At 47.4% G+C, this 24,996-nt stretch overlaps 10 protein-coding genes across 10 annotated transcripts; 2 read left to right on the top strand and 8 right to left on the bottom strand.

Moving 5' to 3' along the window:
- Positions 1-123: 123 nt before the first annotated feature.
- N7487_000865 (GMC family oxidoreductase) lies at positions 124-2,504 on the bottom strand (the record flags this gene model as incomplete). The annotated part of the gene is made up of 7 exons (XM_056868613.1): positions 124-671; positions 731-1,097; positions 1,150-1,221; positions 1,275-1,737; positions 1,791-2,034; positions 2,094-2,219; positions 2,276-2,504. 7 exons carry the CDS (start codon positions 2,502-2,504, stop codon positions 124-126), a joined length of 2,049 nt encoding a protein of 682 aa, XP_056733397.1.
- Positions 2,505-3,938: 1,434 nt separating this feature from the next.
- On the bottom strand, positions 3,939-4,768 carry N7487_000866 (uncharacterized protein; the record flags this gene model as incomplete). Its single annotated transcript, XM_056868614.1, is given in 4 exon segments — positions 3,939-4,082; positions 4,113-4,323; positions 4,343-4,466; positions 4,522-4,768. Coding segments are annotated over 4 exon segments (726 nt in total), but the record flags the coding sequence as incomplete, so codon positions are not given.
- A 421-nt stretch (positions 4,769-5,189) lies between these two features.
- On the bottom strand, positions 5,190-6,542 carry N7487_000867 (aspartate aminotransferase family protein; the record flags this gene model as incomplete). The annotated part of the gene is made up of 1 exon (XM_056868615.1): positions 5,190-6,542. One exon carries the CDS (start codon positions 6,540-6,542, stop codon positions 5,190-5,192), a length of 1,353 nt encoding a protein of 450 aa, XP_056733399.1.
- Positions 6,543-7,179: 637 nt separating this feature from the next.
- On the bottom strand, positions 7,180-9,158 carry N7487_000868 (uncharacterized protein; the record flags this gene model as incomplete). The annotated part of the gene is made up of 2 exons (XM_056868616.1): positions 7,180-9,104; positions 9,155-9,158. The coding sequence occupies 2 exons, from the start codon at positions 9,156-9,158 to the stop codon at positions 7,180-7,182; spliced, it is 1,929 nt and encodes a 642-aa protein (XP_056733400.1).
- A 1,164-nt stretch (positions 9,159-10,322) lies between these two features.
- On the bottom strand, positions 10,323-12,267 carry N7487_000869 (putative MFS transporter; the record flags this gene model as incomplete). Its single annotated transcript, XM_056868617.1, has 6 exons — positions 10,323-10,624; positions 10,711-10,958; positions 11,014-11,247; positions 11,307-11,816; positions 11,865-11,882; positions 11,951-12,267. The coding sequence occupies 6 exons, from the start codon at positions 12,265-12,267 to the stop codon at positions 10,323-10,325; spliced, it is 1,629 nt and encodes a 542-aa protein (XP_056733401.1).
- A 1,382-nt stretch (positions 12,268-13,649) lies between these two features.
- On the bottom strand, positions 13,650-15,647 carry N7487_000870 (uncharacterized protein; the record flags this gene model as incomplete). Its single annotated transcript, XM_056868618.1, has 3 exons — positions 13,650-14,481; positions 14,544-14,981; positions 15,046-15,647. 3 exons carry the CDS (start codon positions 15,645-15,647, stop codon positions 13,650-13,652), a joined length of 1,872 nt encoding a protein of 623 aa, XP_056733402.1.
- A 663-nt stretch (positions 15,648-16,310) lies between these two features.
- N7487_000871 (uncharacterized protein) lies at positions 16,311-16,874 on the top strand (the record flags this gene model as incomplete). The annotated part of the gene is made up of 3 exons (XM_056868619.1): positions 16,311-16,342; positions 16,603-16,657; positions 16,689-16,874. 3 exons carry the CDS (start codon positions 16,311-16,313, stop codon positions 16,872-16,874), a joined length of 273 nt encoding a protein of 90 aa, XP_056733403.1.
- Positions 16,875-18,423: 1,549 nt separating this feature from the next.
- Positions 18,424-20,132, top strand: N7487_000872 (TauD/TfdA dioxygenase family protein; the record flags this gene model as incomplete). The annotated part of the gene is made up of 10 exons (XM_056868620.1): positions 18,424-18,784; positions 18,848-18,876; positions 19,063-19,122; positions 19,182-19,224; positions 19,274-19,335; positions 19,385-19,475; positions 19,536-19,694; positions 19,749-19,848; positions 19,905-19,984; positions 20,047-20,132. The coding sequence occupies 10 exons, from the start codon at positions 18,424-18,426 to the stop codon at positions 20,130-20,132; spliced, it is 1,071 nt and encodes a 356-aa protein (XP_056733404.1).
- Positions 20,133-20,289: 157 nt separating this feature from the next.
- Positions 20,290-22,524, bottom strand: N7487_000873 (uncharacterized protein; the record flags this gene model as incomplete). Its single annotated transcript, XM_056868621.1, has 15 exons — positions 20,290-20,453; positions 20,518-20,637; positions 20,691-20,765; positions 20,822-20,961; positions 21,019-21,106; positions 21,167-21,220; positions 21,276-21,330; positions 21,390-21,559; positions 21,614-21,651; positions 21,710-21,775; positions 21,824-21,901; positions 21,955-22,001; positions 22,067-22,094; positions 22,156-22,249; positions 22,317-22,524. The coding sequence occupies 15 exons, from the start codon at positions 22,522-22,524 to the stop codon at positions 20,290-20,292; spliced, it is 1,425 nt and encodes a 474-aa protein (XP_056733405.1).
- A 509-nt stretch (positions 22,525-23,033) lies between these two features.
- N7487_000874 (uncharacterized protein) lies at positions 23,034-24,956 on the bottom strand (the record flags this gene model as incomplete). The annotated part of the gene is made up of 1 exon (XM_056868622.1): positions 23,034-24,956. One exon carries the CDS (start codon positions 24,954-24,956, stop codon positions 23,034-23,036), a length of 1,923 nt encoding a protein of 640 aa, XP_056733406.1.
- Between the last annotated feature and the right edge of the window lie 40 nt (positions 24,957-24,996).

The following is a 24,996-nucleotide window of genomic DNA, read 5'->3' on the forward strand; positions in this document are numbered from 1 at the left end:
CAGTTCCCCTTCTCCCGAGATATCAAACACATTGCAGACATTGAACTTCATAAATACTAACGCTGGATTTTAACCAGCACGTATTATCATTACTACGTATTACCATCAAACGCAAACACCAGCCTAGAGATAGAGGCCGTAACCAACAACAGCATGTACAGAAACAAGAAGAGAGGTCCACACAAGCGAGAGAGCAGCGCCGCCATGACTAGCGGGACTGCCATTGCTCTTCGCAGTACCACTCTTCTTCGCGGTAGCCGCGGTGCTGGTAGGTGTAGAAGTCGACCCACTCAAAGCCGTCTCGGGCTTGGTTGGCAAGTTGTAGAATTCGCGAATGATATCGCTCGCTTGCTCGGCGATGCCGTATGTCGAGGACATCAAATGCGTAGACAAGGCGATGGGGATGACACTAGCATCAGCAACGCGCACATTTGAAAGGCCGTATACGAGCAGATTGGCGTCGACCACACCACCCTGCTTCTCGGGCAGCATTGCGCACGACGAGGACGGGTGGAATTCCGTGCCGGCTGACTTGCGTAGCCATTCTATCCACTCGTCGTCGGTCTGGACGCTTGATCCCGGGGTGGTTTCGTTTGTGAGAACTTTGCTCATCGGGCTGGTTTCGCCTACTTGCCGGGCGAGCTTAATACCGGCGAGGAGGATCTCGGCGTCTGTCTTATTGTCAGCATTGGGGACTTTTTATTAGAGGTGGGTTGCAGGGAGTACACACCAGCTGGGTTGTCCAGGTAGTTCGGGTCGATGACAGGGAAGTCCATCGGGTTCGAGGAGTTGATGTAGATACGGCCGTGGCTGAATGGGTGTTGGAGGGCAGCTGTGATGCCGATATCGCCGTTTGCATCGCTGTTCATGAACAGAAGCTCGATTTGACCTGTCGGGGTTTCGAAGATCTTCGACGTTGTGTTACAGATTGCCTTGTAGCCGGTGACGACGCCATCGTCGTAAGTCGTGTTTGGCGCATACTGATCGATTGAAGCGAGGAATTTCGACTCATACTCATCAACCTTACTACCGTACATAGCGGTAGCGTTCACGTAGGCAACAGCGGAATCGATATAAGTGAGGAACTTGGAATCATTCTGCGAAAATTAGCATACGGGCTTGATGGATGAGGGATAGACAGAACCGCACCTTATCTTTGCCGTTGTTATAAAAGATGGAACCTGCGGTGTCCACATTCGTACTCCATTTCACTGTGGCACTCTGTGTAACGAAGTCAGTTACACGCTCATTTTATCGATAACAAGCGGACTCACGAAATGGTCTTGAAGGTGTTGACCGACACCAGGAAGTTCAGATACAAGGTCAACACCAGCGTCAGAGAGGACGTCTTTGGGGCCGACACCGCTGTAGAGCAATACGGCCGGGCTGCCGATGGTGCCACCCGCAAGGATGACTTCCTTGTTAACCTTAACCTTCAGTTTTGTTGCTCCGCTATCAGTTGTGTACTCAACAGCACCTGCCGTTTTCTTTCCGGAAGATGTAGAGTTGTCGAAAACAAGGCGAGTCACATGCGCATTCGCCAATACATCGTAGTTGCCGCGGTCTGCAAGCGGATCGAGATAAGCAGAACGACTGTAGGAACGCGTCCAATTTGAAGGGTTGATGCAGGATGTTGAGACGTCAGCGCCTATATTTTCGCCTCCGTACATATTGGCGGAAATATCAATTCCCATGGCTTGGAGTGAGTTTAACCAGTTGCCCACTTCGGGGAATGTGCTAGGAATGTGTTAGCCCTATCATTCAATTCTAGGGAATAGGGTTCAACATACTAGTCGGGGTATGATGTGTGGATCGGCCCGTTGGTGCCGTGATTTGACGCATTCCAGACAATTCCAGCCTCGTCAATCACATCCTCAACTGGAGGTGTGAAAGTCTCGCTTTTCTTCATAGCAGCGAAGAATGACTCCCACGACCAGTTATCAGCACCATCCATATCTCCGAGCATATCTTTCCAAGCATTGATTTCATCTTCACCCGGACGGGTCATATACAGCCCATTGATGGCGGAACTGCCTATACCTCGGTGTCAATTCTCTGTTCCTCGTTCTGTCAAATATGAAGCGTGTGCAAACCTCCAAGGACCTTGCCACGAGGCCAATTAATCTCGCGATCTCCTGCATTAGGTTGTGCAACAGTGTAGAAATCCCAATTCAAAGGCGTTGTCCATAAAGAGTCGAAATAAGAATATGCCGGTGTATCTGTATTTACGTCAGAAAGGTCGCGTGACTCCGCGCGATCCAATAATTGAACGCACCTATGCGCTTGCGATAATCGTCTCCATTCCCGCCCGACTCAAGAACAAGTACAGTGTGGTTTTTATCCTCCGAAAGACGAGCGCCTAACACGAGTCCAGCTTGACCTCCTCCCACAATCACAAAGTCATAAGCATCGTCGATTGTCGTGCGAGGCAACAAGGCGCTCGCAAATTGGTTCGCGACTAGGCTTGCGCCTACGATATGGGTAACGGACAGACTAGGTCGCATTGTGAGGGTGTGTGACGCAGATTGTCGAGAGGTGGAAATGTGGATCTCATATATAAAAATCCCATCGCGGTAAACAGGCTTAAACCTGTGGAGTAAGGCCTTTGAAAACCTTTGTGATGAACTTTAGCGATTCTCAATTTTACGCACGATGATCCCAGATAAGCACATCCTGAAGCCTCAATCGCGTTAGCCAAGTGGGTCCATATTGGGCTTCAGCAAATGAGATCTTGGTTCCTTTTACTCCACATGGTCTTTCCAATAAATCAACTTTGTTTTCCTGGAACTGGTCTTTCTACCCGTCCCTCGTTCCATGTTTCTTATCATCTGGTTCCTGGAAATGTCCAAGACAATCAGATTTTTCTTGCAATTCAACCACGTTTAATCCCCGATCCACATATATTTCCGATCACTTCAATCCAATGTCAATAAATATATATGATTGCGTTATCACAGACAACACATCAACTCTGTGATCGCATGGCTCCAACGAGGTGTTGACCGCATGGTTGCTATGCACCGACAAAAAGCCCCGAGCCAATAATCAACCGGGATTCTCTCCACTAACAAAGTGCTCACCAAGGGTGGGTCTCACAAGAGGTTCTGATAGGCTGCGGTTTAGATGATCGCAATTATAACGCGGCCAGTAACCAGCCACGATAAGGGTGTGTCTCTAGAAATCTAGAACAAAACCCACTAAATGTGTCTGGATTTCCATGGGCGTGAAGTGAAACCTCCATATGACGACACAGGGATCAATTCTGATCGCACATTGCATGCTATCCATTGACAGTTATCATGTAATATTGATTCAGAATGATCTCAGAGAGTGGAGGTGTTAGGGTTATTTTTGCTCGGTGCAATTTATTTACCTTCCGCTAATCGCTAACCCGATCTCACCAGGTCCCGCCTTGTGATTAGCCAGCTCGGTAAAATCAGACAACTTTTAGCAGAAGCTTGTTTGGTTGGATCCATTTTGAAGAGACTATCGATTTTCACCAGCCACGGTGGCAAAACTATCGAAGCGATACAATGGTCGTACGAAAATTCCAACCCCCTCAATTCCCCGATTCAATGTCAAGACATAGGAAACCTGTTTTGCACATTTTAATTGTTTTCAACGCCTGTATTCTATTATACTTGAATACAAGGCTAATAAAGGGAAAACCACCAAAAAGACGCTATAAGGCCGCAGACGCGACTATTCTTGTTGTATGATATACAGTCAAGTTCATAATAGCCATACACTTATCCTGTGCCGTATAGAGGTCACTAGTAATAGAATGGGATTAATCCAAAGTGCCCTAGAATGTAGACCCAAAAGCGAAGGTTGAGTTCTCATCAATAGCGTCTTGAGAATTGCTAGGTTGGAGCTTGATAGAGGGAATTCGTGGCGCCTTAGATAAGAGACGATTGCCTCGCAGTCTTTCGATCACTTCACCGTAACGCAGACACCGCATTCTGGTGCCCCTGTAACACCATATATGCCATCACATTGACGATATCCCTCCAGCCATCCTGACGAAGTCGATAGGCCACAATAGACCATTTCCCTTCGTTGGTCAGTCGAGAAAAGTAAAACTATTGACCATCAGTAAGGACACCCCAAACGGTGCTATCCGGTTCTCCGTGGGCCTTCCGTTTAGCCCGGACCATTGCCATGTATGCTAAAGGTTGCCCTTGGTGGTTCTGCTCGGCATCTAGTACGATCAGATGGCAAGCCATGTGATCTTGCTCACCAAAGAATATGCCGTAGTCCGCCGTTCCTACACATTTATACTGTTTAATTGTGGCAGGTAATCGGTCCCCATTCAAGCGATATCTCAAAATAGTGAGTACACGTAACCTTCGGACCATCCAAAAGCCCATTAGTCTTCAGATTCTCGCAGATCCTGAAACGTATGGCATCTATTTTACAATCCAATGGAGCTTCGCCGGGCTTTGAGGGCATGTTGAGCCACGTTTCTATAGATATGTACTCATCGGTATAATAAATTGGAACGGATGGTGGTTTAAGTACCAGAGTTTGGCCAGATGAGAATCAAGGGACGCGGCAATTCCCAACTTTTGTGGCCCTTAACTTCCCTGATACCGAAAGAGCTGTTTACATCGGTCGAAGTCATATCCGCTGCCGAAATCTTGGGTAGTTCAGGCTCGACGGGGGGGGTTGTTGATGAATTCTTTTTTAATTCGGTCGTACTGATATCGCGCGCAGTTGATAGCTTATAGAGTCGGTCCCACCAGCTTTTCCAATTTCGGGCTGTTGGCTAGTGGCGGCATTTTGATACGAAGTAAAAGAAGGTGAGATTCCTTGATGCGGGAAAGGAAAGGGCTGTTCAAGTAAAAGTCGAAAGGCACTTCATAATTTGAATTCCGTCACTACTACCAGGGGAAAGTGCATTGGCCGAAGCCCAAATTGGAGAAGAACACTGTATAGATAAGTATGAGGTCATTTGGTATAGTCCACCGCCCATACGGTCTCAGCGTTTGTTTTGAATAAATTTTTTGGGCGTATTTGCAAGTATCTGTCAGATATCATTAAGATATCTTTCTTCCAGATATTTTTTTCTCCCTATTGGTGTTGTAGCTAGAAGGATGGAATCAGTCCAGAGACCGGACGCTGCAGAAAGAAAAATACAACACAATATAATTAGAAAAGTAAACCCGCAGCTAACAACCAATTTTTCATCACACAGGCATAGTCCCAGGGGTCGTTGCAAATGCCTCCTCCAGTATTTCCAACCCACTAACCAGCTGCTCCTCAGTGATAGTGATCGGCGGGGCTATGCGAAAGGCACCCCCAAAACTAGGATGGCTACTAAGGTTGGCCCACAAGCCTAAATCATAAGCCCGATCCCCGATCGCTTTACCCAAAGCTAGTGCGGGCGTCTTGGTCGCCTGATCCTCAACAATCTCAACCCCAGCCATAAGTCCACGTCCACGGACATCTCCGATACAACCATACTTCTCTTTTAGCGCATTTAGTCGGTCGTGGAGTACCTTACCCATAGCGCGAGAGTGCTCAACTAGCCCATCACGTACCACGATCTCAAGCACCTTGTCACCCACAGCAGCAGGTAGCGGATCATTAACATGAGTCGTGTAAAAGCAGAAGTCCCGCTCGATGCACACGCGTTCGATCTCAGCACTCGTAACAACAGCACTGAGCGGCAGGCCATTCCCCAGCGTCTTGCTAAGCGTGAGGATATCAGGAACGACACCTTCATGGTTGAAAGCCATTAGATCGCCACACCGACCCACTCCCGTCTGTGCTTCGTCTACGATAAGAAGCATTCCACGCTTTTCGCACTCTTTTTTCAGAGCTGCGAGGTACCCCGGTGGTAGGACATGCATGCCAGCCGATGACTGTATACACTCCACGATGCAAGCGGCCAGCGATCCGCAGGATTGCATATCGATCATGCGCCAGCCGTATGCCATCTCTGTTTCCCAGTCGTAGGATCCGTCTGCACGGCGGAAGACAGAGCGGTATGCGTTCGGTGATGGAAGCATCAGCATACCCGGCATCAGTGGACCTTGGCCTTTTCGACCGAAGTGGTATTGTGCGCCGAGTGCCTGTGCTGTCACGCCGTGCCAACTACCGCCTAGTCCGACGATTTCGAACTTTCCGGTGTATACCTTGGCCATCTTTATCGCTGCTTCGTTGCTCTCGCCGCCGGTGGAGAGGAAGAAGGCTTTGTCGAGGCCGCTTGGCAGAAGATCGCACAGACGTTCGCCTAGGCTGACCACTGGGGGCGATACCATACCTGAGAAGAGATGGTCCAGGGAGGCTGCGTGGTCGGTGATTGTTTGCACAATCTCTGGGTGCCCGTGGCCGAGCAAGCAGGACATTTGTCCGGATGTGAAGTCGAGCACTTTGTGTCCGGAGGCTGTGTACACGTAGAGCCCTCTGCTGCCACAGATCACGTCTTTATTGAACTTGGTGCCATAGTTGAGGAGGTACTTTGATGTTTTGGCCTGAAGCTCTTCTTGGTTGACCTCGGTGTACAAGATAGGATTGTCGTTTTTCTTTTGGGGCATAATTGCGACTGTGGATTCTCCTATGGTGAATGCAGTGGCAATTTGGGGTCTGCGAATGATGAATAAGATGATTGTGTCTGAGTGCTTCTAAACTATTTCTGAGGAGTCACAGCCTTCTTATGTCTGTTATCGCTGTCTCTTGATTCCCCTCATTCATGGGTTGCAGGGGTGTACTTTCTCCTCCTTGTTATCTTGACCGCGGAGCCGCGGCGAACAGGAACCCTTGAGCATCACAACGTCTTGGCTCCAATGATTCATCTAGAAACTACAATAAAATCGGGTTGTAAAACATTGAGGGATAAATATTCATTAAACGTAGGTTCTCTTAAGATTCAATAATCGGAAAATAACATTTTACCATGCGATTTAAATAAATTCACCTTCTAATAAGACTGTACCCCTTCACTTGAAATACAAAATGATGTGAGCAGTTGCCTTGAACTGATAAGACGGTATGAATACTTGTCGGAAATTATGTAAATTCCGGCAACACTTAATTCAACAGTCATTGATATATATAACGTGTCGGGGCTGTTGAAGCCCTTAGAGCTTCCAGTCACTGCTATGAAGATACCCTATAAAGTACCTTTGATTCCTAGTGCCCCTCGTCGCAAAAAAAAAAAAAAAAGTCAAAGCCTCAGAAACCATCCGTGTGATCCCTAACCCGACGCTCGATCTCACGCCCAATATGCATCGCTTCCTTGCGGCTCGTGCGAGAAATACCTAGGAAAAAGGCAATAAAGTTGCCATAGACTTGTCCCGTGCTAGGATCAAGAACTTCCTCACCGTCCTCCATGAGATTGGCACATTTGACAACGTGAGCACCAAGCTCCTGTTCTTGACCGGAGGCTTTCAAGTCTGGTTGCAACACCGTTGTGCAAATGTCGCCAAATTTGTATACGCCTCCCTTCTGAGCTGAGACAAATAGTAGCTGCATGTGGTATTGGGGCCCACCCAGGAAGGGTTTGCACAAGGACACGATGCGCTCTTTATCGGCCAAGGCGTTTAGAAGGGAGATGCTGTAATACGATACGCCATATGTATGTGCGGTAGCTTCGACCTCTTGCCAGCCAGGGGCGCGGGGATTGATTTCAAGGAGGAAGACATCCCTTGGCTGTGTTGTCGTGGTTACCGGTGTTTTGAGCTGCAGGTCGACAAGTCCATCCGAGTCAGAATCCGTCTTGGCGTAGTGACAGCTCGAATTGCGCAGCTTGGCCTCGATATGCAGCACAGCATTTCTAAAACCAGCGGCCAGGGCAAGCTCGTGTAGTCTTTGCTGCACCGACTCAAGCTCGTACGGAGGAAGAGCTGATGGTAACATGTTTGACGTCTCGACAAAGTTTTGTACGCGGGCACCGCTTTCGTTGTTTTCGTAATCCCCAGCACTGGGGAAGTCGTCGTTAACCTCGAAGAAGACAATCTCGCCATCAACAAGGACCATATTTGCGTCGATTTCGGGGCCATCGACGTATGTCTCGATGACAACTTCGTTTCCGTGCCAGGCGGCGAAAGATTCGCGCCATAACAAAGGCACCTTTTCACGTAATTCCTGCTCGTTGGCTACTTTCCAGACGCCCTCAGAAGACCAACCCTTGGAAGGTTTAATGATGAGGGGATAGGCAAGCTGTGGTCTGTCATCGGAGAGCATCTTCTCTAGATCGCCCAGAGAGCGGACGAGTCGGCAAAAGACGTTTGTGTCAAGCTGGCGAGTTTTGAATTTGTTCTGGACCAAGCCCACAGACTCTGGAGGCGATGTCTTGAAACCTAGCTGTGTGGCTGTATGGGCAATGATGGTATGAAGGTGCTCATCGACACTTATCACACCATCAATGTGTTTCTCTTCCCGGCTATGTTGATATCCCTTCAACGCCGCTGCAATACGGTCGGCCATGTCCATATTCACAGTCATGTCTAGCGGCACGAATTCTTCGCGAAGGTGGCTATATGCGTCATCAGATAGCCAGTGGCTGGAATCATCAAACACGACCATTGCTATGTTCAGTGAGGCAGCGGCCAACAAGTAACCTTGTACCTTGGCCAAGGAACCAGCTCCAACAAGCGCCAGACGCTTTCGAGGTACAGGGTTTTTTGTGAGCCAAGAGAAGGACAGCCGTTTTACCAATTCATGGTTGATTTCTGCAGACTTGGTTGTAACAGAAGATGAGCTGTCATTTTGTACCACGATCGCTCCGTAACAGTACGGAAGCAAGCTTGCAAGGCTCATACCATGGTATGCTTCGGTAGTGCAGCCTTCGATGCATTGTCCTGGTGTGACAAAGCCTTGGACCTTGGCGACATTCAGACAGTCGACCATGCGCCGGTCAAGAAAGTCGGATTGGACTACATATCCAGACTTCAGTGGCAGCAGGAGTTTTACTAGACCGCTTCCCTCAGGGGTGTGATCCTGTAGGAACTGTTTAGCTTTACATAGAGCAGAACACTCAGTCGTGATGGGAGCTTCGGAGGTATTGTTGCGGTATATGTTTATGACTATGGTGCCAGTCTCCCCCGGCAATGCGTTGAGTTTCCATGCCCATTTCGTATCGTTCGAGCCTGATTGACCTGCCAAGTTAGTGATTTGGAATACTTATTTTAACCACTTAGACTCTTACCCATCTTTGGTTTTCGTGCTGTTTCCGATTTTGGAAAGAAAATGCCCCCACCTTTAGCCGTGAACAAGCTCTACAACCAAGTTCGACTGAAACGAATTGTTTGGGTATATATATTATCTGTTCAGGTCTAAAGGTGCTAGAGGGGGGGATGACTCACTTTGTAATATTTAGGGTGCTTATACCTTGTAAGTCCGATCGGATCTCCTGGTTACTCCGAGACACTAACGCGGTCACCAACACTGACCCTGGTCCCCAACTAGACCCTTTTTCACTTTATTTTCAATGTTCATAGAAGGATTTCTCCTTATCTATTATCTATTATTATTCATAATAAGACCCATAGGTCTGTGTCTTTTCTTATTTTGCTCATTTCGGACTGTTTGTTTTCCTTGCCTATTTCAACTTTCGTTTTTCTACCATCTATAACAACATTCAACATTGAATCTTTTTTTTTTCTTTCATTAAAACAAGACTAGCGTAAAGTGACCAGTCTGTCAGATGAAGCAGACGATCTAGAGCCGGGTATTTGTCCTGAAAGGGTGGAAGAGTGCATCTTGGAGAGTACTACTCCGTACAATCAACAACAGCCCGTCGCACAAAAGCGGGAGAATAGCGACAAAGAAATCTTGCGTAAAGTGGCTAGTCTAACCCCGGGCTCTATTGGGCTCGTTATGCTATTCGCCATGGCCGAGCAGTTCACATTTTATGGGATGACGGCCCCCTTCATGATAGAAAAACAGCCGGGACCGGTTGCACCCAGGCGCGCTAGGTTGGGGTATGAAGACATACAGGGGCCAGGGTTCAATCCCTCTTTTTGGGAGATACTATGATGTCTCAATGCCTTAATTTAGAACGGCAGAAAAGTCAAAATACCTCAATTATTACCTGCCTATTACATATGCCTTAATAATCAAAGTACCCTACCTAATTCTGCTGGCGTTTGCAAGTCTAAAGAAATGAAGCTTTTGTACACCCAGAAGAGCCCCCGTCCAGCAACCTACGTTTGGTTTATTGTTTTGCTTACGGTTTCCCGACATTTGAGGAGTATGACTATATTGACTATACTTCGGAACCCAGGTCACGAATTTGCACCAGGCGAGCGTTGCGTATCATTGAAATTGATGTTGACTTTTTGGCTCTAGTTTTGAAACAAAGTGCGTTCTCTTCCTCAATCCCGTTTCAACCCAACCTTTCCCACCTTGCGTAACCCTAAAGCACCAACAGCACAAGCTGCCAGCATTAGTCCAAAACAAGCCCAAAAGACAGCTCGGTACCCAACCATTAGTGCTTCCGGTGATTCTTTGTTAGAATATGATGACCCCTGAGTGACACCGGTGGAAATGATGGCGAAGATGGCAAGCCCAATAGAGGTCCCGAATTGCGCGACGGTGTTGAATACTGCCCCTGCGAGGCCTTGGGTTTTGGGGGTGAAGGCATCAGTGATAATGAGGTTTGCGATAGTAAAGATGACTAATTGAGAGTTTGGTCAGCGGTGCATTCAAAGACTTATCTTTTGGTCATAGCGAAAAGAAGGGGAAACCAAGAGCGGAACTCACCATCTGCTGAAAGGGGACCTAGGAGAACAGCCCAGAATGCACAGTACCACCACGACCAGTTGGGATTGATGATAGCCATCAACAGTGGGGATCCCGCACTAAGGAATGTACTGACAAGCACCAAATGATCCGCATGGAGGCGATGGACGAGCAGACCGGTTCCAATGTTGAGTACTATGCCGATAATCACATTTGGTAAGAAGCGAAGAGCGGCCTGGAAAGCAGATAGATCTTGAACTTCTTGGAAGCTGTGAAGGTGGTAAGAATACTACTTTCAATAAGCCAATTTTGGGCAACACTTACAACAGACTCAGAATCGTTTCCATTCCGTTTAGTACAGCCCAAGAAAGGAGGACCATGACACATACCGATGCAAATGCCGTATTCTTCCACAAACTGTTCGGAATCAAAGCAGATTTGCCACTCCTCTCGCGCCAGTTCATCCAGCCCAAGAAAGCAGGTATCATGACTCCAGCTGCACAAAGCAAGACAATGTTTTCTGCTCGCTGAATATTCGACGGGCTATCGGTGATGGTACTGCAATTACTGTTAGCAGGCTTTCGGGTTATGGATACACTCCGTCCTAGGAAACTTACGCGAAGACGTAAGAAATAATCCCTAGGCAAGAGCTCGACAGAAGGATTCCAACCCAATCAATTTCCGAGCGGAGTCTGCGCCACGAAATCGGCTCCCGCTGTGCATCCTTTGGCAACTTGAAGAAATTTACTACTGTAAGGACCATAGAGATTCCTGCACAGAGGTAATAGCCAAACCTCCACCCCAGTGATGAGCCTTGAAAAACACCACCAAGCACTAGTCCCATCGAAAATCCTAACGGTTGTCCTAGCCCAAGGCAAGCAAATCCAACATTTCTTCTCTTCCCGGTTGGCATAGCATCAGTTAAAATACTGAATGCCGTGGGAAGACACATCGAAGTTGCGATGCCTTGGAATGTGCGGAACAAAATCATTTGAATACCGGTCTGTGCTACACCACAGGCAAGAATAAATGCACCAAGTAGGAAACAGCCGGTGAGATTGATCATTCGATTCCCCATAAAGTCGGCCATCGAACCCGCTAGGAGGAGACAACATCCATTTGCGAGACTTCATTATTTAGCGAAAGTTGATTGCAGAGACCTAAATTGAACTTACGAGTAGACAGAAGCAGGCCTAAAGCAAATCGGTTGTTCGTCAGATTGACTCCTTCCTCTAGAGGGCATTAAAAGGGTTCTACTCACCACAGCAATAGATTTTGGGGTAAATTCAGATCCTTTGCAATAGTAGGCAGCCCAACAGTAAGCAGTCCACCACTCATACTGCCCACAAACGTGATACCGCTGAGGGTAGTAATCAAAATAACCGCACTGCTGCGAGAAAGATCCACAGGCCGAGTCTGGTAATCATCCTCAAGAGAGGGCTGTCCATTGGACAAATTGTGTGTTACTGACGTTTCAAGCGACTCATGGAGCTGCGAATGCAGCATCGATAATTGGGTTGAGTCATCTAGGTCGAGACCCGATATGCCCGCTTTGGTGTGTACTGCTGCTTGAGACATTGCGGTTCTGGGTCAGGGTCGACGCGACAGCAAAGAGGAAATACGTATGATCACTTTATATGTTAGTCTTCGGAGAGATAAAAGAGAACAATAGGACAATAGGACATGACTATAAAAAGTTGCGGTAATCGAATAGTGGAACACCCATTAGGCAGCGCGCCCTTGGAGTGACATGGCGGGGGGAAATAAATTCCGGGGTCCACACCCGACAGCGGCGTAGCCATTGGCACCAGGATATTCAGCTACAGTCAGATCCCGTTAAAATCGAAGGATTTGCTCCGACAATCCTTCGAAACTAACGTTTCAAAATAGACGGGGTCTTGGCATTTTTGTCGTTCTATTATATAATCGAATTGGAGGTCCACGGGTAACTAAGGTTTGAGCCGGCAGAATCTTAGCTTAAAAGGCGGAAGATGGAGTTAAGCCAATAATATTAGTATAATAAAGTAAATCACGTGGGCGGTAGGCCTAAAAACTCACTTTTGAAAGGAAAGTTTGTAAACCCGAGGGGGACTAAGCCTAATTGGGCAGCCTTGGCGCTCTTAACGATAGGAAAGAATCTCCGAGCCCTAGCGGCCTTAGAACTATAGAAAATCGAGGGAGGCGCTTTGAAGGTGGAGAGCTTTGCAGAGGCATATTGAAAGGCGAAGGCAGATCTTCCGAAGATGAATCAAAGGGATCAATAGATAATCAAGAATAAAAAAATCTATTAAAATGCTAGTTCAACCTGAACCACATTTTGTCTACGTTTATATGCTCCAAGGCCGAAGTGGACGTAGTCCCATTGTTTTCGTATTCTAAATGAGTCAGAATACCCGTGGACCAGCGTCGTAAGACAGTAACAATGGCCCTCAGGATCTGGCTGTATTACAACAGTAGGATTGGGCACTGTCTATGTTGTAGGTCACCAGGTATTGAGGGCATATGAATTCTCTTCTTCCACCTACTTAAAAGTACATCCTCGAGGCTCTGGACCCACAATGTCTTAGAGACGGCTGATCCTTTTACGTTCTAAGCCCCATACGCGGCATGTTACCTAACCTACACAAACTGCTTCTAGTTGTCTAGCCGTGGAATTCGGGGCTAAAGTAAAAGCCTGGGCCTTGGTACTACTTACCAACCCCAATATCGTATCCCGACATAATAGCTATGAAAGAAGTAGGAAATACACCATAGAGGATCAAACTAAAGTTGTTAGCGGATACCGACCCACCTGCATCGGAAGCTCGACGGCTTAGAACAAGCTCCGCCTACGGCTGGTTAATGTCAAGGAGGTGCCAAGAGACCAGGGTTTTGAGCACAGCAACCTAGTCATTGTACGAAGTAAGTCTATATTGATCAAAGTGTTACAACGTAAGTCCACGAGCACTCCTTACTTTCCATCACTCCATGATTTGCAGTATATCCCAGGTACTTGGGAACATATCATCAATAAAAGCCATGTCTGGTACGAAATTCTGACGCAGTTCAACGTTCGTCTCCCCGGAGCTTTCAATCGGCGGCTCTGACTTTAACAGCTTATCGATGACATCTGAATGCTGCGCGAGGCAAATATCACCCAGATCCCACCCAAAGTTCTTGTGGTGCGATCGCAACGAATCCAAAAGGTCACTCGCCATTCGCAGAGAACCACTTTGTGCAAGACCAGCCGCCTGCTCTGTCTCTAGTGCACACCGAATCAAAAACGTCACCGTTGCTGAAAATGTGAATGCTACGACAGGTAGCCAGTAATCACCCAATTGTGCTTCTCCGAGTTCCTGCACCAAAACCACGATGTCCTCTGCGGTCCTGCGCGCCTCCATAACCCGGTTGGCCATCTGCTCGGCATTCGTACCTGGTGCTTGTCGTTCGCGGTCTAGGTCGATGCGCCACAGGAGGAGTCTTGTGGCTAAATATGCCAGACGGAGGTTGGAAGCGCCAGGAATATTCAGGTTTGAGCCGCGGATGATGATCTTACGGATGTCTCCTGTGAGTGAGTCCACCCATTTGTTTAACTCTAACTCAAGATTCTTGCTTGATCCTTGGGTCTCGGTACGGATGGTGTATACTTGTTCAAGACAGTGGTCTAGCACATCGGTCAAATTCATGAGCTCGATGAAAACTGCGTTTGCTTCGTGGTCTCGTTCCCAGTCTGACAGGTATCCGGGTATTGGTAACGGTACGTCGTATTGCGATCTTCTAATATGAGGTGGCGTCCCATAAGCAAGACTTGACCTGTTGGATGGCTAGTTCTTAGAATGTCCCATTGTTTAGAATGTTAAAGGTCGAAAACATACCAGCGATCGTGGAGTAAGATAGACCACCAGATTTTCATTCTTAGATGTTTCTCCTCCTGTGGGATATCCCACGGTAGTGGGTTTCGATTTAAACCTAGGGAATGGCACAATGCAACAGCCGAACCGAGTCTTACTCCATTGCCTGTCATAGATGTGGTTGGGCGGCCGCCAACATCCAGAAGGATGGCTTTTATTGTGGATATCCCAGCTGACGCGTGCAACTCGGAATATGAGGCTTCAATGGCAAGGTTCCAAACAAAACGAACATCCGGACACCGTTCTCTTGATAGAAGGGGGTCATGTTGCCATTGGGTAAGCACGTGAGCATACAGGCACGCCAAAAGTGCAGGAGAAATGCGATGCCTGGCATTTGTGTATTGCGCTCGAAAGGAGCTTTCTTCAAGTAATGGTAGGCAAGGATTGATCTTTCTCAGATATCTATTCGCAATAATTAGTTTCCGGGGCTCCTGTCGAATACCAATATAGATCAAGTGTGACCCACATGTCTATCAGATGTGGTCCCCATGGCTCTACAAGCTTTTCAATGGTCTGTAGCTTATGCAACGCCGGACTAGAGTTCACCATGAGTCCCAGCGGCCTTTTCTGTACTTTCGTGAATATAACAGGAGACGAGGAGCTACCCGGCTCAACGGGACGAATTTCACGAATTCCTTGACCACCCGAAATATTGGACAGATAGTCAGCCAAGACATGATTATCCCCAGTCACTGCCGGACCAAGGATATGGGGGTTGTCATCATCAGCCTCAAGAGACAGCGGTGTATCCTGATCGTTCTGAGCTTGTGTGACAATTGAGAATTGCGGCGAAGCAGCTACCACAGGCGGTCGGCTAAGTGACTGGGCAGCTGCGATTGGTGTTCGTACTGTCGGGTGTGGTAGTCGTGGGCCAGTTTCTGTAGAATACCTCTTTTGTGGTGTTGACTTTGCTCTCGCGTTGGGAAATGTACATTCGGTGCCGTGTGCACGGCACATCAAACAAGCCGGGGTGTGGGGCTCTAGTTTGCATCGCGACTTCCTCCGCCGGCACGGTACACATGCTGGCTTAGTGTGAGACCGATATGGTCGCTCGTCTCCACTTTCCATCTTGTTTATCAATGCTTCGTAGGTGGAAGGAAATTCCCGCGGCGGGTTCCCCTCGGCGAGGCCTGGGAGGTGTGTTGCACAGTCGAGTGTCTCCTCTGGCTTGGATGGTACGGAGCAATAACTGGAAGATCAGGTCTTCCCATTGAGGTATTTTTTATAATGTCGTCAACCTTCAATCCGCTGCTATTCGACAGTCTGTTGGAAGATCAGTCGTTGGAGTCGTTGGACCAGGGAAATTCCGCGGGGAAGAGTGGGGCCGGCTGTACGGAGTAGTTGGCCCATGTGCTTCCCGAGGTCCATGGCTTTGAACTGTTGCTTAAAATTAACATAGAATTTTACCTCTATTTTTGTAGCTACCTAGGTATGTTAAAATAAAAATATCGCTTATATACTGGAAGTGAGACCTGGCTTAAAAGAATAAATCCGGCAGTCAATATTGGTCGTTATTGGTCGGTTTCGTACCTGCGACGTGGGGCTATGGGATCACTCACGTGACTATAATAGCATAGAACCAATCAGAGATCGTAGAAGAAGATCTCCACCAGATAGCCTCAATATACGATCTCGAAAGAAAAAAAAATAGGTAGCTTCTCTTTGATTAAGATACGTCATCCTTAGTGCAGGGGCCGTACTAATCTTCTCTGTATATTTTCATTTGACCATATGCCCCGAAGGGCGAAATATCCAGACGTTCAGTTTATTCTAACCTCGCTTTTCGGATCAGAATTATAGTTATAGAGTTGGAAGATACTCGGCCGTGGTTGGTCAAGGACCCGCTATTTCGCGCGGAGCGGATCTCGAACCTACGACGTTATTGGTCTATTGCACGTGACTTACTAAGGCGGTAGCACCAATCATACCTATGTATATTGTCAAAATGCCCCACATATCACCTACGTAGGTAGGTAGGTATACCTTCAACGTTGAACGTGGAAGGATAAAAAAAAATGGGTAGCTTCTCTTTGATTGAGCGTGTCATCCTTAGTGCAGGGGCCATGCTAATCTTCTCTGTATATTTTCATTTGACCATATGCCCCGAAGGGCGATATATCAATTCGTTCAGTTCATTATAACCTCACATTTTGGCAGAATTATACCGCCTACTGTATTAGTCCCGTTTGCTGTTCACAATATTGTATCCTCGCTTCACTCTCTGAGCTAGGCACCTACAACACTCTCAACTACTCTCTAGGTGCGAACGACAGGGTAGCTAGGAGGTCACAATAAGTGAATGAGACTAATGTCTTGGCGCAGTCCACTATTCAGCCCTCGCGGATCTAGAGGATCCTCCTAGTCATAGTATCTTAGTTCAATCCGAGTTACTGTCAAAACCGGTGCAGGCAAAAATGCCAGGCACATGCCAAACTTTCTTCGCTTTCCAATTTTAGTGCATTCATTCTTCCTCTCCCCTTGTTTCCACAAGAGATAACCCGCACCATCTACGGCGATCTTCCAAAATACCCTGCAGACGCAAAAAGCCGAAAACCATACACCAACACCAGTCAATTATTGTGGGATTCCCAGTAACCAACAGGAACCCCAATTTCTCCGAAAATCCACGCCCATTCTCGTCGCCCTGAGCTTGAGCCTCTGCATGTTTCCTAGGGGGCTAGACAATGCAATCATTTCTAGTGCCATCCCAAAGGTCACCCATGATATCCACACGTTGACAGCGTCAGGTGATACTTGAGTATCTACATGCTTATAGTATGTCTCTTTCAGCTGATGTGGGGCAATCGCTTCCAATTCTACATCATCAAATGGCTCCATTCTCCTGCCTTACAGTTTTTGAACAGGGCTCTTTGATATATTGTGTTTCACCTACATTCATTGACGTTATTGTCAGGCATACTGTTGCCAGAATCAGTGGCGGTTGTGTCTCGAACAGCTCATTTTTATTGACTGCCTACTCGGTGCCGCCACGCCAATGCTCTATGTCAATTGGAGCCTTCGCTGCTATGTACTGATTGATTTTCTATTACCGATTTTCTGTTATTATACTAATTAGTTGATCGAGTGGTGTTTCTATATTAACCTGACATTTTGGTTTGTTGCTTGTCCTCACATTTATTTGTTGTCTTATCCCTTTTTGCATTATTCAGCTTCGGTTTGGTGAATTGTGACTGTCCAAAAGCTAATGTTCTGCAACGGAAACATTTGGGGCTTATCCTTGCTCGGCTCTTGCATCGTCGCTGTCTTTTTCGTTATGCTATATCATATATTTGCAGGGCCTTGAACTTTGCATCAAAGCATGCTGACTCTTTCATCAGATTCCCATCTGGTTCCGAGCCATCAAGGGAGCCACCCCAATCAAGTCCGGTATCAGGAGTCTCCCCCCTTGTCCTGAGCTACAGAGGGAACCCCAGGACTCCACGTGCATCATTAAATGCCTGGCGCTGCTCTTATATTGCGCCAACTAGGCTATTTTCTAAACAATATCTTCTCTTCATATACATGTACCCCGTAAGCACCATGTGACCCAACTTGTACCAGTGTGGATGACAGCAAGTTGTACTATGTTGTACAGAATTTATAAACAATATTGCGTGCATATTCTCCACTTATTCGACATCTAGGTTGACAAGCGACCATACATTGGAGAAATAAGTAGCCGATTGGACTCGGACAAAACAACTCGTATATGGTGTTTTGACGCAATCGAAGCCGGGTATGAGCTCAACAGGATATAAAGCACGAAACAAATCTACTTCCATTTCACGAATATTCCAACCTTTTTATTCACTTGAAATACTCATTACAACTAAATACACAGAAGATGGCTAATCTCGAAGCGCGCAAGTATATTTCTCCCGACTCGGGATTCCCCGTTACCCTCCATCCTCATTTCAACGAAAAGATCAAGAACCATGTGCCCCCAGAGCCACCCCGGGAGCCATTTACCCCGCCCAAAGATCGGGCATTCTTTGCCGATCCGGAGAAGAAAGCGCTGTTCTCTGTGGCGAAACAGGTTGATTTGACTGAGTCCATTGGAACTGTTCTTGAGAATGTACAATTGTCTCAGCTGAATGAGACTCAGTTGGATGAATTAGCACTTCTTGTTAATGAGCGGGGAGTTGTATTTTTCCGAGATCAGGATCTTACTACTGAGAAACAGGTTGAACTGTTTCAACATTATGGTACGCCTATATGAGATTTCTGAGGGACGACATACGCATGGGGTTGTTAATTTAATCTTCTAGGCATCTTGGATAAACATCCTGCTCAAAAGGTAAACTGAACCACAAGTTTTTTGCAAATTTCAAGCAGATTCAAGCAAGCTGACAATCATTAGGATCAAAAAGTATAGTATACCCTAGAGAAACTTCCCACTCAACCCACCAAGAAATCCCAATATTGATTTAAATCTCATCTCATGACATAAAATAATTGGCATTATTGCTAACCCGCTACAAAGTTCGTCAATATCAAAGGGAGCCGCGAGGATCACCGTGAAATCCTAAGCTACACACCCTGGGTAAGGAAATTTTGACATTCTTGAACGCAAAGGTCTAACAGCAAATTCTACTTCCATAGCCTAGTGGAGATTTTCACGCTGATACATCATTCGAGATCAATCGTATGTAGCGAACCATACTCTCTAACCATCAATATCTAACACATCATAGCACCTACCTACTCCCTATTGAGAATGGAAGAGCACCCCGAAGTCGGTGGCGACACAGCCTGGGTATGGTATAAATTCACATCTCACTCAAAACAAATTGCTCATTCCATAGGTATCTCAATATGGCATATATGACGCCCTAAGCGACGCTTACAAAAGGTTCCTTGACGGCCTTCACGCCGTGCATACCTCGAGACTTCAGTGTTTGTCTCCTCGATAACGCCTCTACTGTTAATAAGTTCGCTCATTGATTGAATAAATAGATGATACCATCCTCGATCTATGGGGTGCAGGTCCAAATCGCCCTCCAATCGATACACACCACCCAGCCGTGCGCACGCACCCGGTCACTAAATTGAAAGCGCTGAACGTCAATCCTGGATTTGTTACCGGGTTTGCTGAGCTCAAGAAGCTGGAATCTGGTACGTGAAACTCTCAACGAATTCTTTTATGGTTTGGGGCTGACGTCTTTCTAGACAAAGTTCTCGATTTCTTGGCATATCATATCCACTCGGCTGATGATCATTATGTTCGTTGGAAATGGGCTGTTGGCAGTGTTGCTATGTGGGATAATCGGTAATTACTCGTTGTTCTCTTTTGCTGCTTTGGATTTGGAACTAATGGTTTATCAGGTGTACCCTTCACCGGGTTATCCCTGGTACATACAAAGGAGAGAGACGAGGTATTCGGACTACTGTTTTTGGGGAAATACGTGAGTCCTCACATTAATATCTCTATATTCCAATTCTCATGTTTGCTAACCTCATACCGAAGCCTATTTCGATCCCACTAGCGAGAGCCGTGCGGAGAGAAAGTTACGCGAGGAAAGCCAAGATGATGAGGGTGTTCTTGTGGTTTGAATATAAATAAAGAACGTAGTATTATTCACAGACTATAGCCATCTCATTGATTCATGAATTAAGTATTGTTCAAATTGCCAGGGGACTTTTTGCAGACTTCAAACCCTGGTCGTAAATATATTATTTTTTGCAGAGTGGGCGATTCATCAACTCCAACTTATTTCGAAGCAACTGCCTCGGCAACAACAAACGTCTCCTTATCAGAGAGATTAACTTTGTTCTGCTCCTCATCTTGGGCCTGAGGCAACTCGGCAGTCTCCTTGGAATGTTCGATGGGAACGTGGGACCTGACAACGAGCCAAGTAGGCCAGATCGAGAGAACTGAAAAGAAAAGTTAGCGTCGCTTATTTCCAATCATTTCATACGTATCATATGTATCACTTACCAAGAAGGATAGTATTGACAATAAGTGGCACTCTTCCACCGTGCCATTTCTTCGAGTTGAGGCCGTAAGAGACAGCCTGCGAGAAGCTCTCTTGGCCGCGGAGAATACCGGACAACCGGGCTATATCGTATCAGTAATGCCTAGGTAGGGCATTGAGTTTGGGTTCGACTTACAGAGTTCGGAGATATTGTCGGTCATGGTGGAGAGAAGGTAGTAAAGGAAGTTTTGCAGTGACTGCTGAGCAAATTCTGATGGGAGGAAGGTCAGCACTCGTTCGGGATATGAAATCATTTATAAGACTCACCCCAAAGCAGGACAACGAAGAATCCTTCAACGAAGCCTTTGTCGGACCAATCAAAGGTTGGTGGGTTCTTGGTGTACTTTTCTTGGATAACCCAGCAGTACACCCAGGCAGCGACGTGGACGACGATCACGTAGAAGAAGCTGTCATTGGAATTAGTCTTGGTTCCAAAACTGACAGTAAGTGCGGAGATTCTGTACCTGTACTTAATTCTGTTTCTGATCGAAAGACCGCGGTAGTCTAGGAACCTACTAATGAGTGTCGAGGCAAGAAGAGTTGAGAAGTAGGCTTTGGTCCATGTTAGCACTGAAGCAGAAGTGTATAGAATATATGGGTGTGTAAACATACTGACGAATCCCATAAGAGCGCGAGCGCGCACGCCGAAGTAGTAGGTTTTGAAATCTAGAACAACTAGTCAGCAATTGCGAACGGTGAAGAGGAAACAGATAATTCATACTTCCAGTGTACATATTGAAGTATGCGGCCCAGAAAACAGGCAATAGCAAGAGAATCTAGGGAGGTCAGTTACATGAACCGCATACCACAATTGGATCAATGATGTTAAACATACCTCCTTCCGCTGGCAGACCTTCCAGAGCTCTTTCATTTCATCACGCCACGAATCCTGCAGGATAATCCTGACTTTACTTCCATCGGTGCGTTGCACCTTGTCTGGTGACGTGAGGAAGAAGGCTATAGGCACAGCAGTACATTGGAGCGCGATGAAGATGAGATATGTCTCTGTTGAGTGTTAGCGACCGTTCAGGCTGTCTAATCTAGCTTTGATCAGCTTACCAGATCCAACCTTTCCTCTGGCATGAGCGTCGGCAGCGCTTTTTATTCGTTAGTGAATTCCTTTCGTGATATGAATTCGGGTGTAGGTAGACATACTGGTTGAGGCCAAGGACGATAGCACCTCCCACCAACGGGCCACCTGTACGGAACCAAAGCCAAATGCTGTTGAAGTCAGTCATCTTGCCACTGTAAAATATTGGAATATCTCACTTCATGTATCGGCCTCGCTTTGCGGGCTCGGGATAACCCAGTGCCACGGCACCTTCAGAGGCCCAGAAGAGACCGGCGCTATAAAGGTCAGTCGATACTCTCATTTCATTTAATCGGTAGAGGATACCCACGATAAGCCACAGAATACTGATCCAACCAGCACAAACCATACATTTCCCTAGGTTTGTATTAGTCTTCATTTTTGAGTCGTACAGATAGTTCCACGCCTGATGAAGAACTCACAAAACGGTTATTTGTGTATAAGGCAGCGCTGTTTACAAAAGTCAGTTCCGAGATAACAAATTTTCATATTCCGTTTTCGTTATACGTACGAATACAACGGATATCCCACAGCGCCGAGCATCAGAGTCCATCTCAAGCCAATCCGGTTGGCGATAGGGCCACCGAACAGACACAAAATTCCCACTAGCAAACAAGTTAGCACAACACCCAATTCAAAATTCCAATGCGATTGCAGCGGTATGTCACGTACTGAGACCAAAAACAAGCGCATTGGCGGCGTTAATCAAGAAAGGTTCCTGAGCACCCCCAGCACCCAAAGCATTCATGGCGTTCCATAGACCCGGGGCCGTGAAACCGACACCTCCAATAATACAGGCATTGAAGAGTGTTCCGCGGTACCATACTCGCTTTTCAATTGGTGTATCGGACGAGGCCGAGATAGAACCTTGTTCAGCCATTATGGCGTATGGTTTAAGCTTAAACGATAATAAGCACCTTGAATCAAGCCACGAATATAAAACCCCTAAATGCTAAACGGAAAACGCGCCATATATAGTTTTTTTTCTGCCCTGAAGAAATCAACCACCGATCTGAAGGTTCGAGTGTTCTATTAGGCCTATTCTCATCCGTTCGCGTGATTGCGTGCTTTGGAGCTCTTGCGATCTATTGCCCCTTTGGGACTAGCGCCGACTGCCAAGACAGACTTTGTAGCGTTCAGCCAATCAACGGTGAAGGCGGCGTATAATTGTGGGGAATATAATGGGGAGACCCTGTTGAGTCAAATGTCGCTTCATTTGCCGCGATATCGGATTGGGAAGGCGGGTAGAATTTGGGGGCCACTGGGTCTTGGCTTTGATAACGAAGAGGAAATTGAGTAAGATATACCGACAAAAGAGGCCTAGGCAAATGGAAAAGATATTTTTATTAATTACATGAAAAGGTCGTTACGTTATGGACATTTGGAAATTTAGTTTCCAGACAGCCCCTTGACCGCGGCGATGATATCGTCCGGTCCAAGGCCCTGGGCATTGACTTGCTCGTACAGACCACCACAGCCCTCCTTAATAGCACCCATGGTCTTGAACTTGGGTGTGAACTTGCGCTCAAGGAGGTGAGTACCCAGGCGAGAGCCGAGACCAGTCTTCTGCGCAATCGACTCAACAACCAGGACGAATGGGGAGGAACCATACACCTTGATGGTTTCCTCATCGACCACGTTGAGGGTGGGCTTGTTGATCAGACCGACGTCGAGGCCCTCCGCACGCAGGTTCTCGACAGCATCAAGCGAGCGGTAGAGCATATCACCGTACGAGACGATGTACCCAGCGGAGCCCTTGCGGATGACTTCTTCCTTTCCAGGAACGAACTTGTAGCCCTCGCCGAAGAGCTTCTGGTCGGTACCCTCCTTCAAGATGTAAGGGACCTTAGAACGAGTGGAGAAGATGAAGCGCAGACCCTTGTTCCAGAACACCTCGTTCACTACGGCCTTCATCTGCTCGCCGTCGGCAGGGAAGTACAGCGCAGTGCTTGCGGCATCCATCAGACCATTGTCGGCGAAGAAGTGGTTCAGACCGAAATGGCAAGTGTTGTCGGCCATCTCGTCAACACCACTGTGAGAGAAGTGTGACAGAACGGTGCAGTCGTTCAGACGGGCCATAGTGATTTCAGAGATACACATCTCCAGGAAGGCGGAGAAGGTAGAGAAAACACCTTGACGCTCTCCATTGCTACCGAAACCGAAACCAGCGGCAGCAGAGAAATTGCCGCGCTCCATGACACCAGATGGGACAAAGGACTCGGGGTGCTTAGCTCCGATAGCCTTTAGACCGGTGGAGCCAGCCAAATCGGAGTCGATAACCATGACACGACGCTTAGCCTCCTCCTTGCTCAGTTTGTCAAGAATATCATTCACGGCATCACCGAAAATGGTACGGTTCCCACCCTTGTCCTTGGTCGAACCCTTGTACGTGTGGGGATTCGAGCCTGGCTTGATATCGTCGTAGAAAGCAAGCTGCTCCTTGCTGTATCCACGCTTTGTGAGGTAGTTGCGAGCGATTGCGACGGGAATGACATCGTGCGCGTGTGTTTCTCCCTCAATTTCCTCAATGCCAGGGGCCATCTTGCGGTCGACAACAACAGCGGCAGGACCGTCGTGGTTGATGACTTCGCACATAGCACCGTATAGGGAGTCGAGATTCTCACCCTGGGCACGGAGGACCTTCAGGCCATGTCCGCCAAGGGTCCGAGCAACCTCATAACCCTTGAGGTATTCTGAGGGGTGTCCGGCAATTGTGACATCGTTGTTATCGATGAAGAGCTTAACATTCAGGTTTCTGGCCACGGCGAGGCGTGCAGCCTCGGCGTCATTTCCTTCTTGCTGGGATCCGTCAGACCCCAACAGAATCACGTTCTTGTCCTTGTTGGCCATCGCAATTCCGTTGACCATACCCCACATGTGACCCAGACGACCGGAGCTGAACTTGACGCCGGGGGTGAAACCGAGCTCGGGGTGGCCGGGGAGATGGGAGTCGGCAGCACGATAGTTCAGCAGGTGATTGGGGTCAATCTTGCCGTCCAATGCGGCCAGTAGGTACTGTGTGGCGACACGGTGACCGGCCTCGTCATACAGGGCATCGACCCATTTGTTGGGGTTGGCGTTTATGAAAGCAAGCAAGATGCAGACTTCTGGGGCTGTATCGAAGGGGCCTCCAGTGTGGCCTGCAACACCACGGGCGGCACCCGTTGCTGTGAAAGCAATGATGGCATCTCTGAAAATGTCGATGTTGTGTTGTAAATCGCTCTTCTGTTGGGCTGATAGCTGTGGGGTCTTCGGGTCAAGCTTAAGCTGCTTGAACTGCTTGAGATCGACGGGGAATTTATAACCGCTCATAATGTAAACTAATCTTGAAGATAATTTCTAGTGGAAGAAG

Source organism: Penicillium crustosum (assembly GCF_028827405.1).
Source record: "Penicillium crustosum strain IBT 35664 chromosome Unknown utg000001l_segment0_segment0, whole genome shotgun sequence".
NCBI classification, from domain to species: domain Eukaryota; kingdom Fungi; phylum Ascomycota; class Eurotiomycetes; order Eurotiales; family Aspergillaceae; genus Penicillium; species Penicillium crustosum.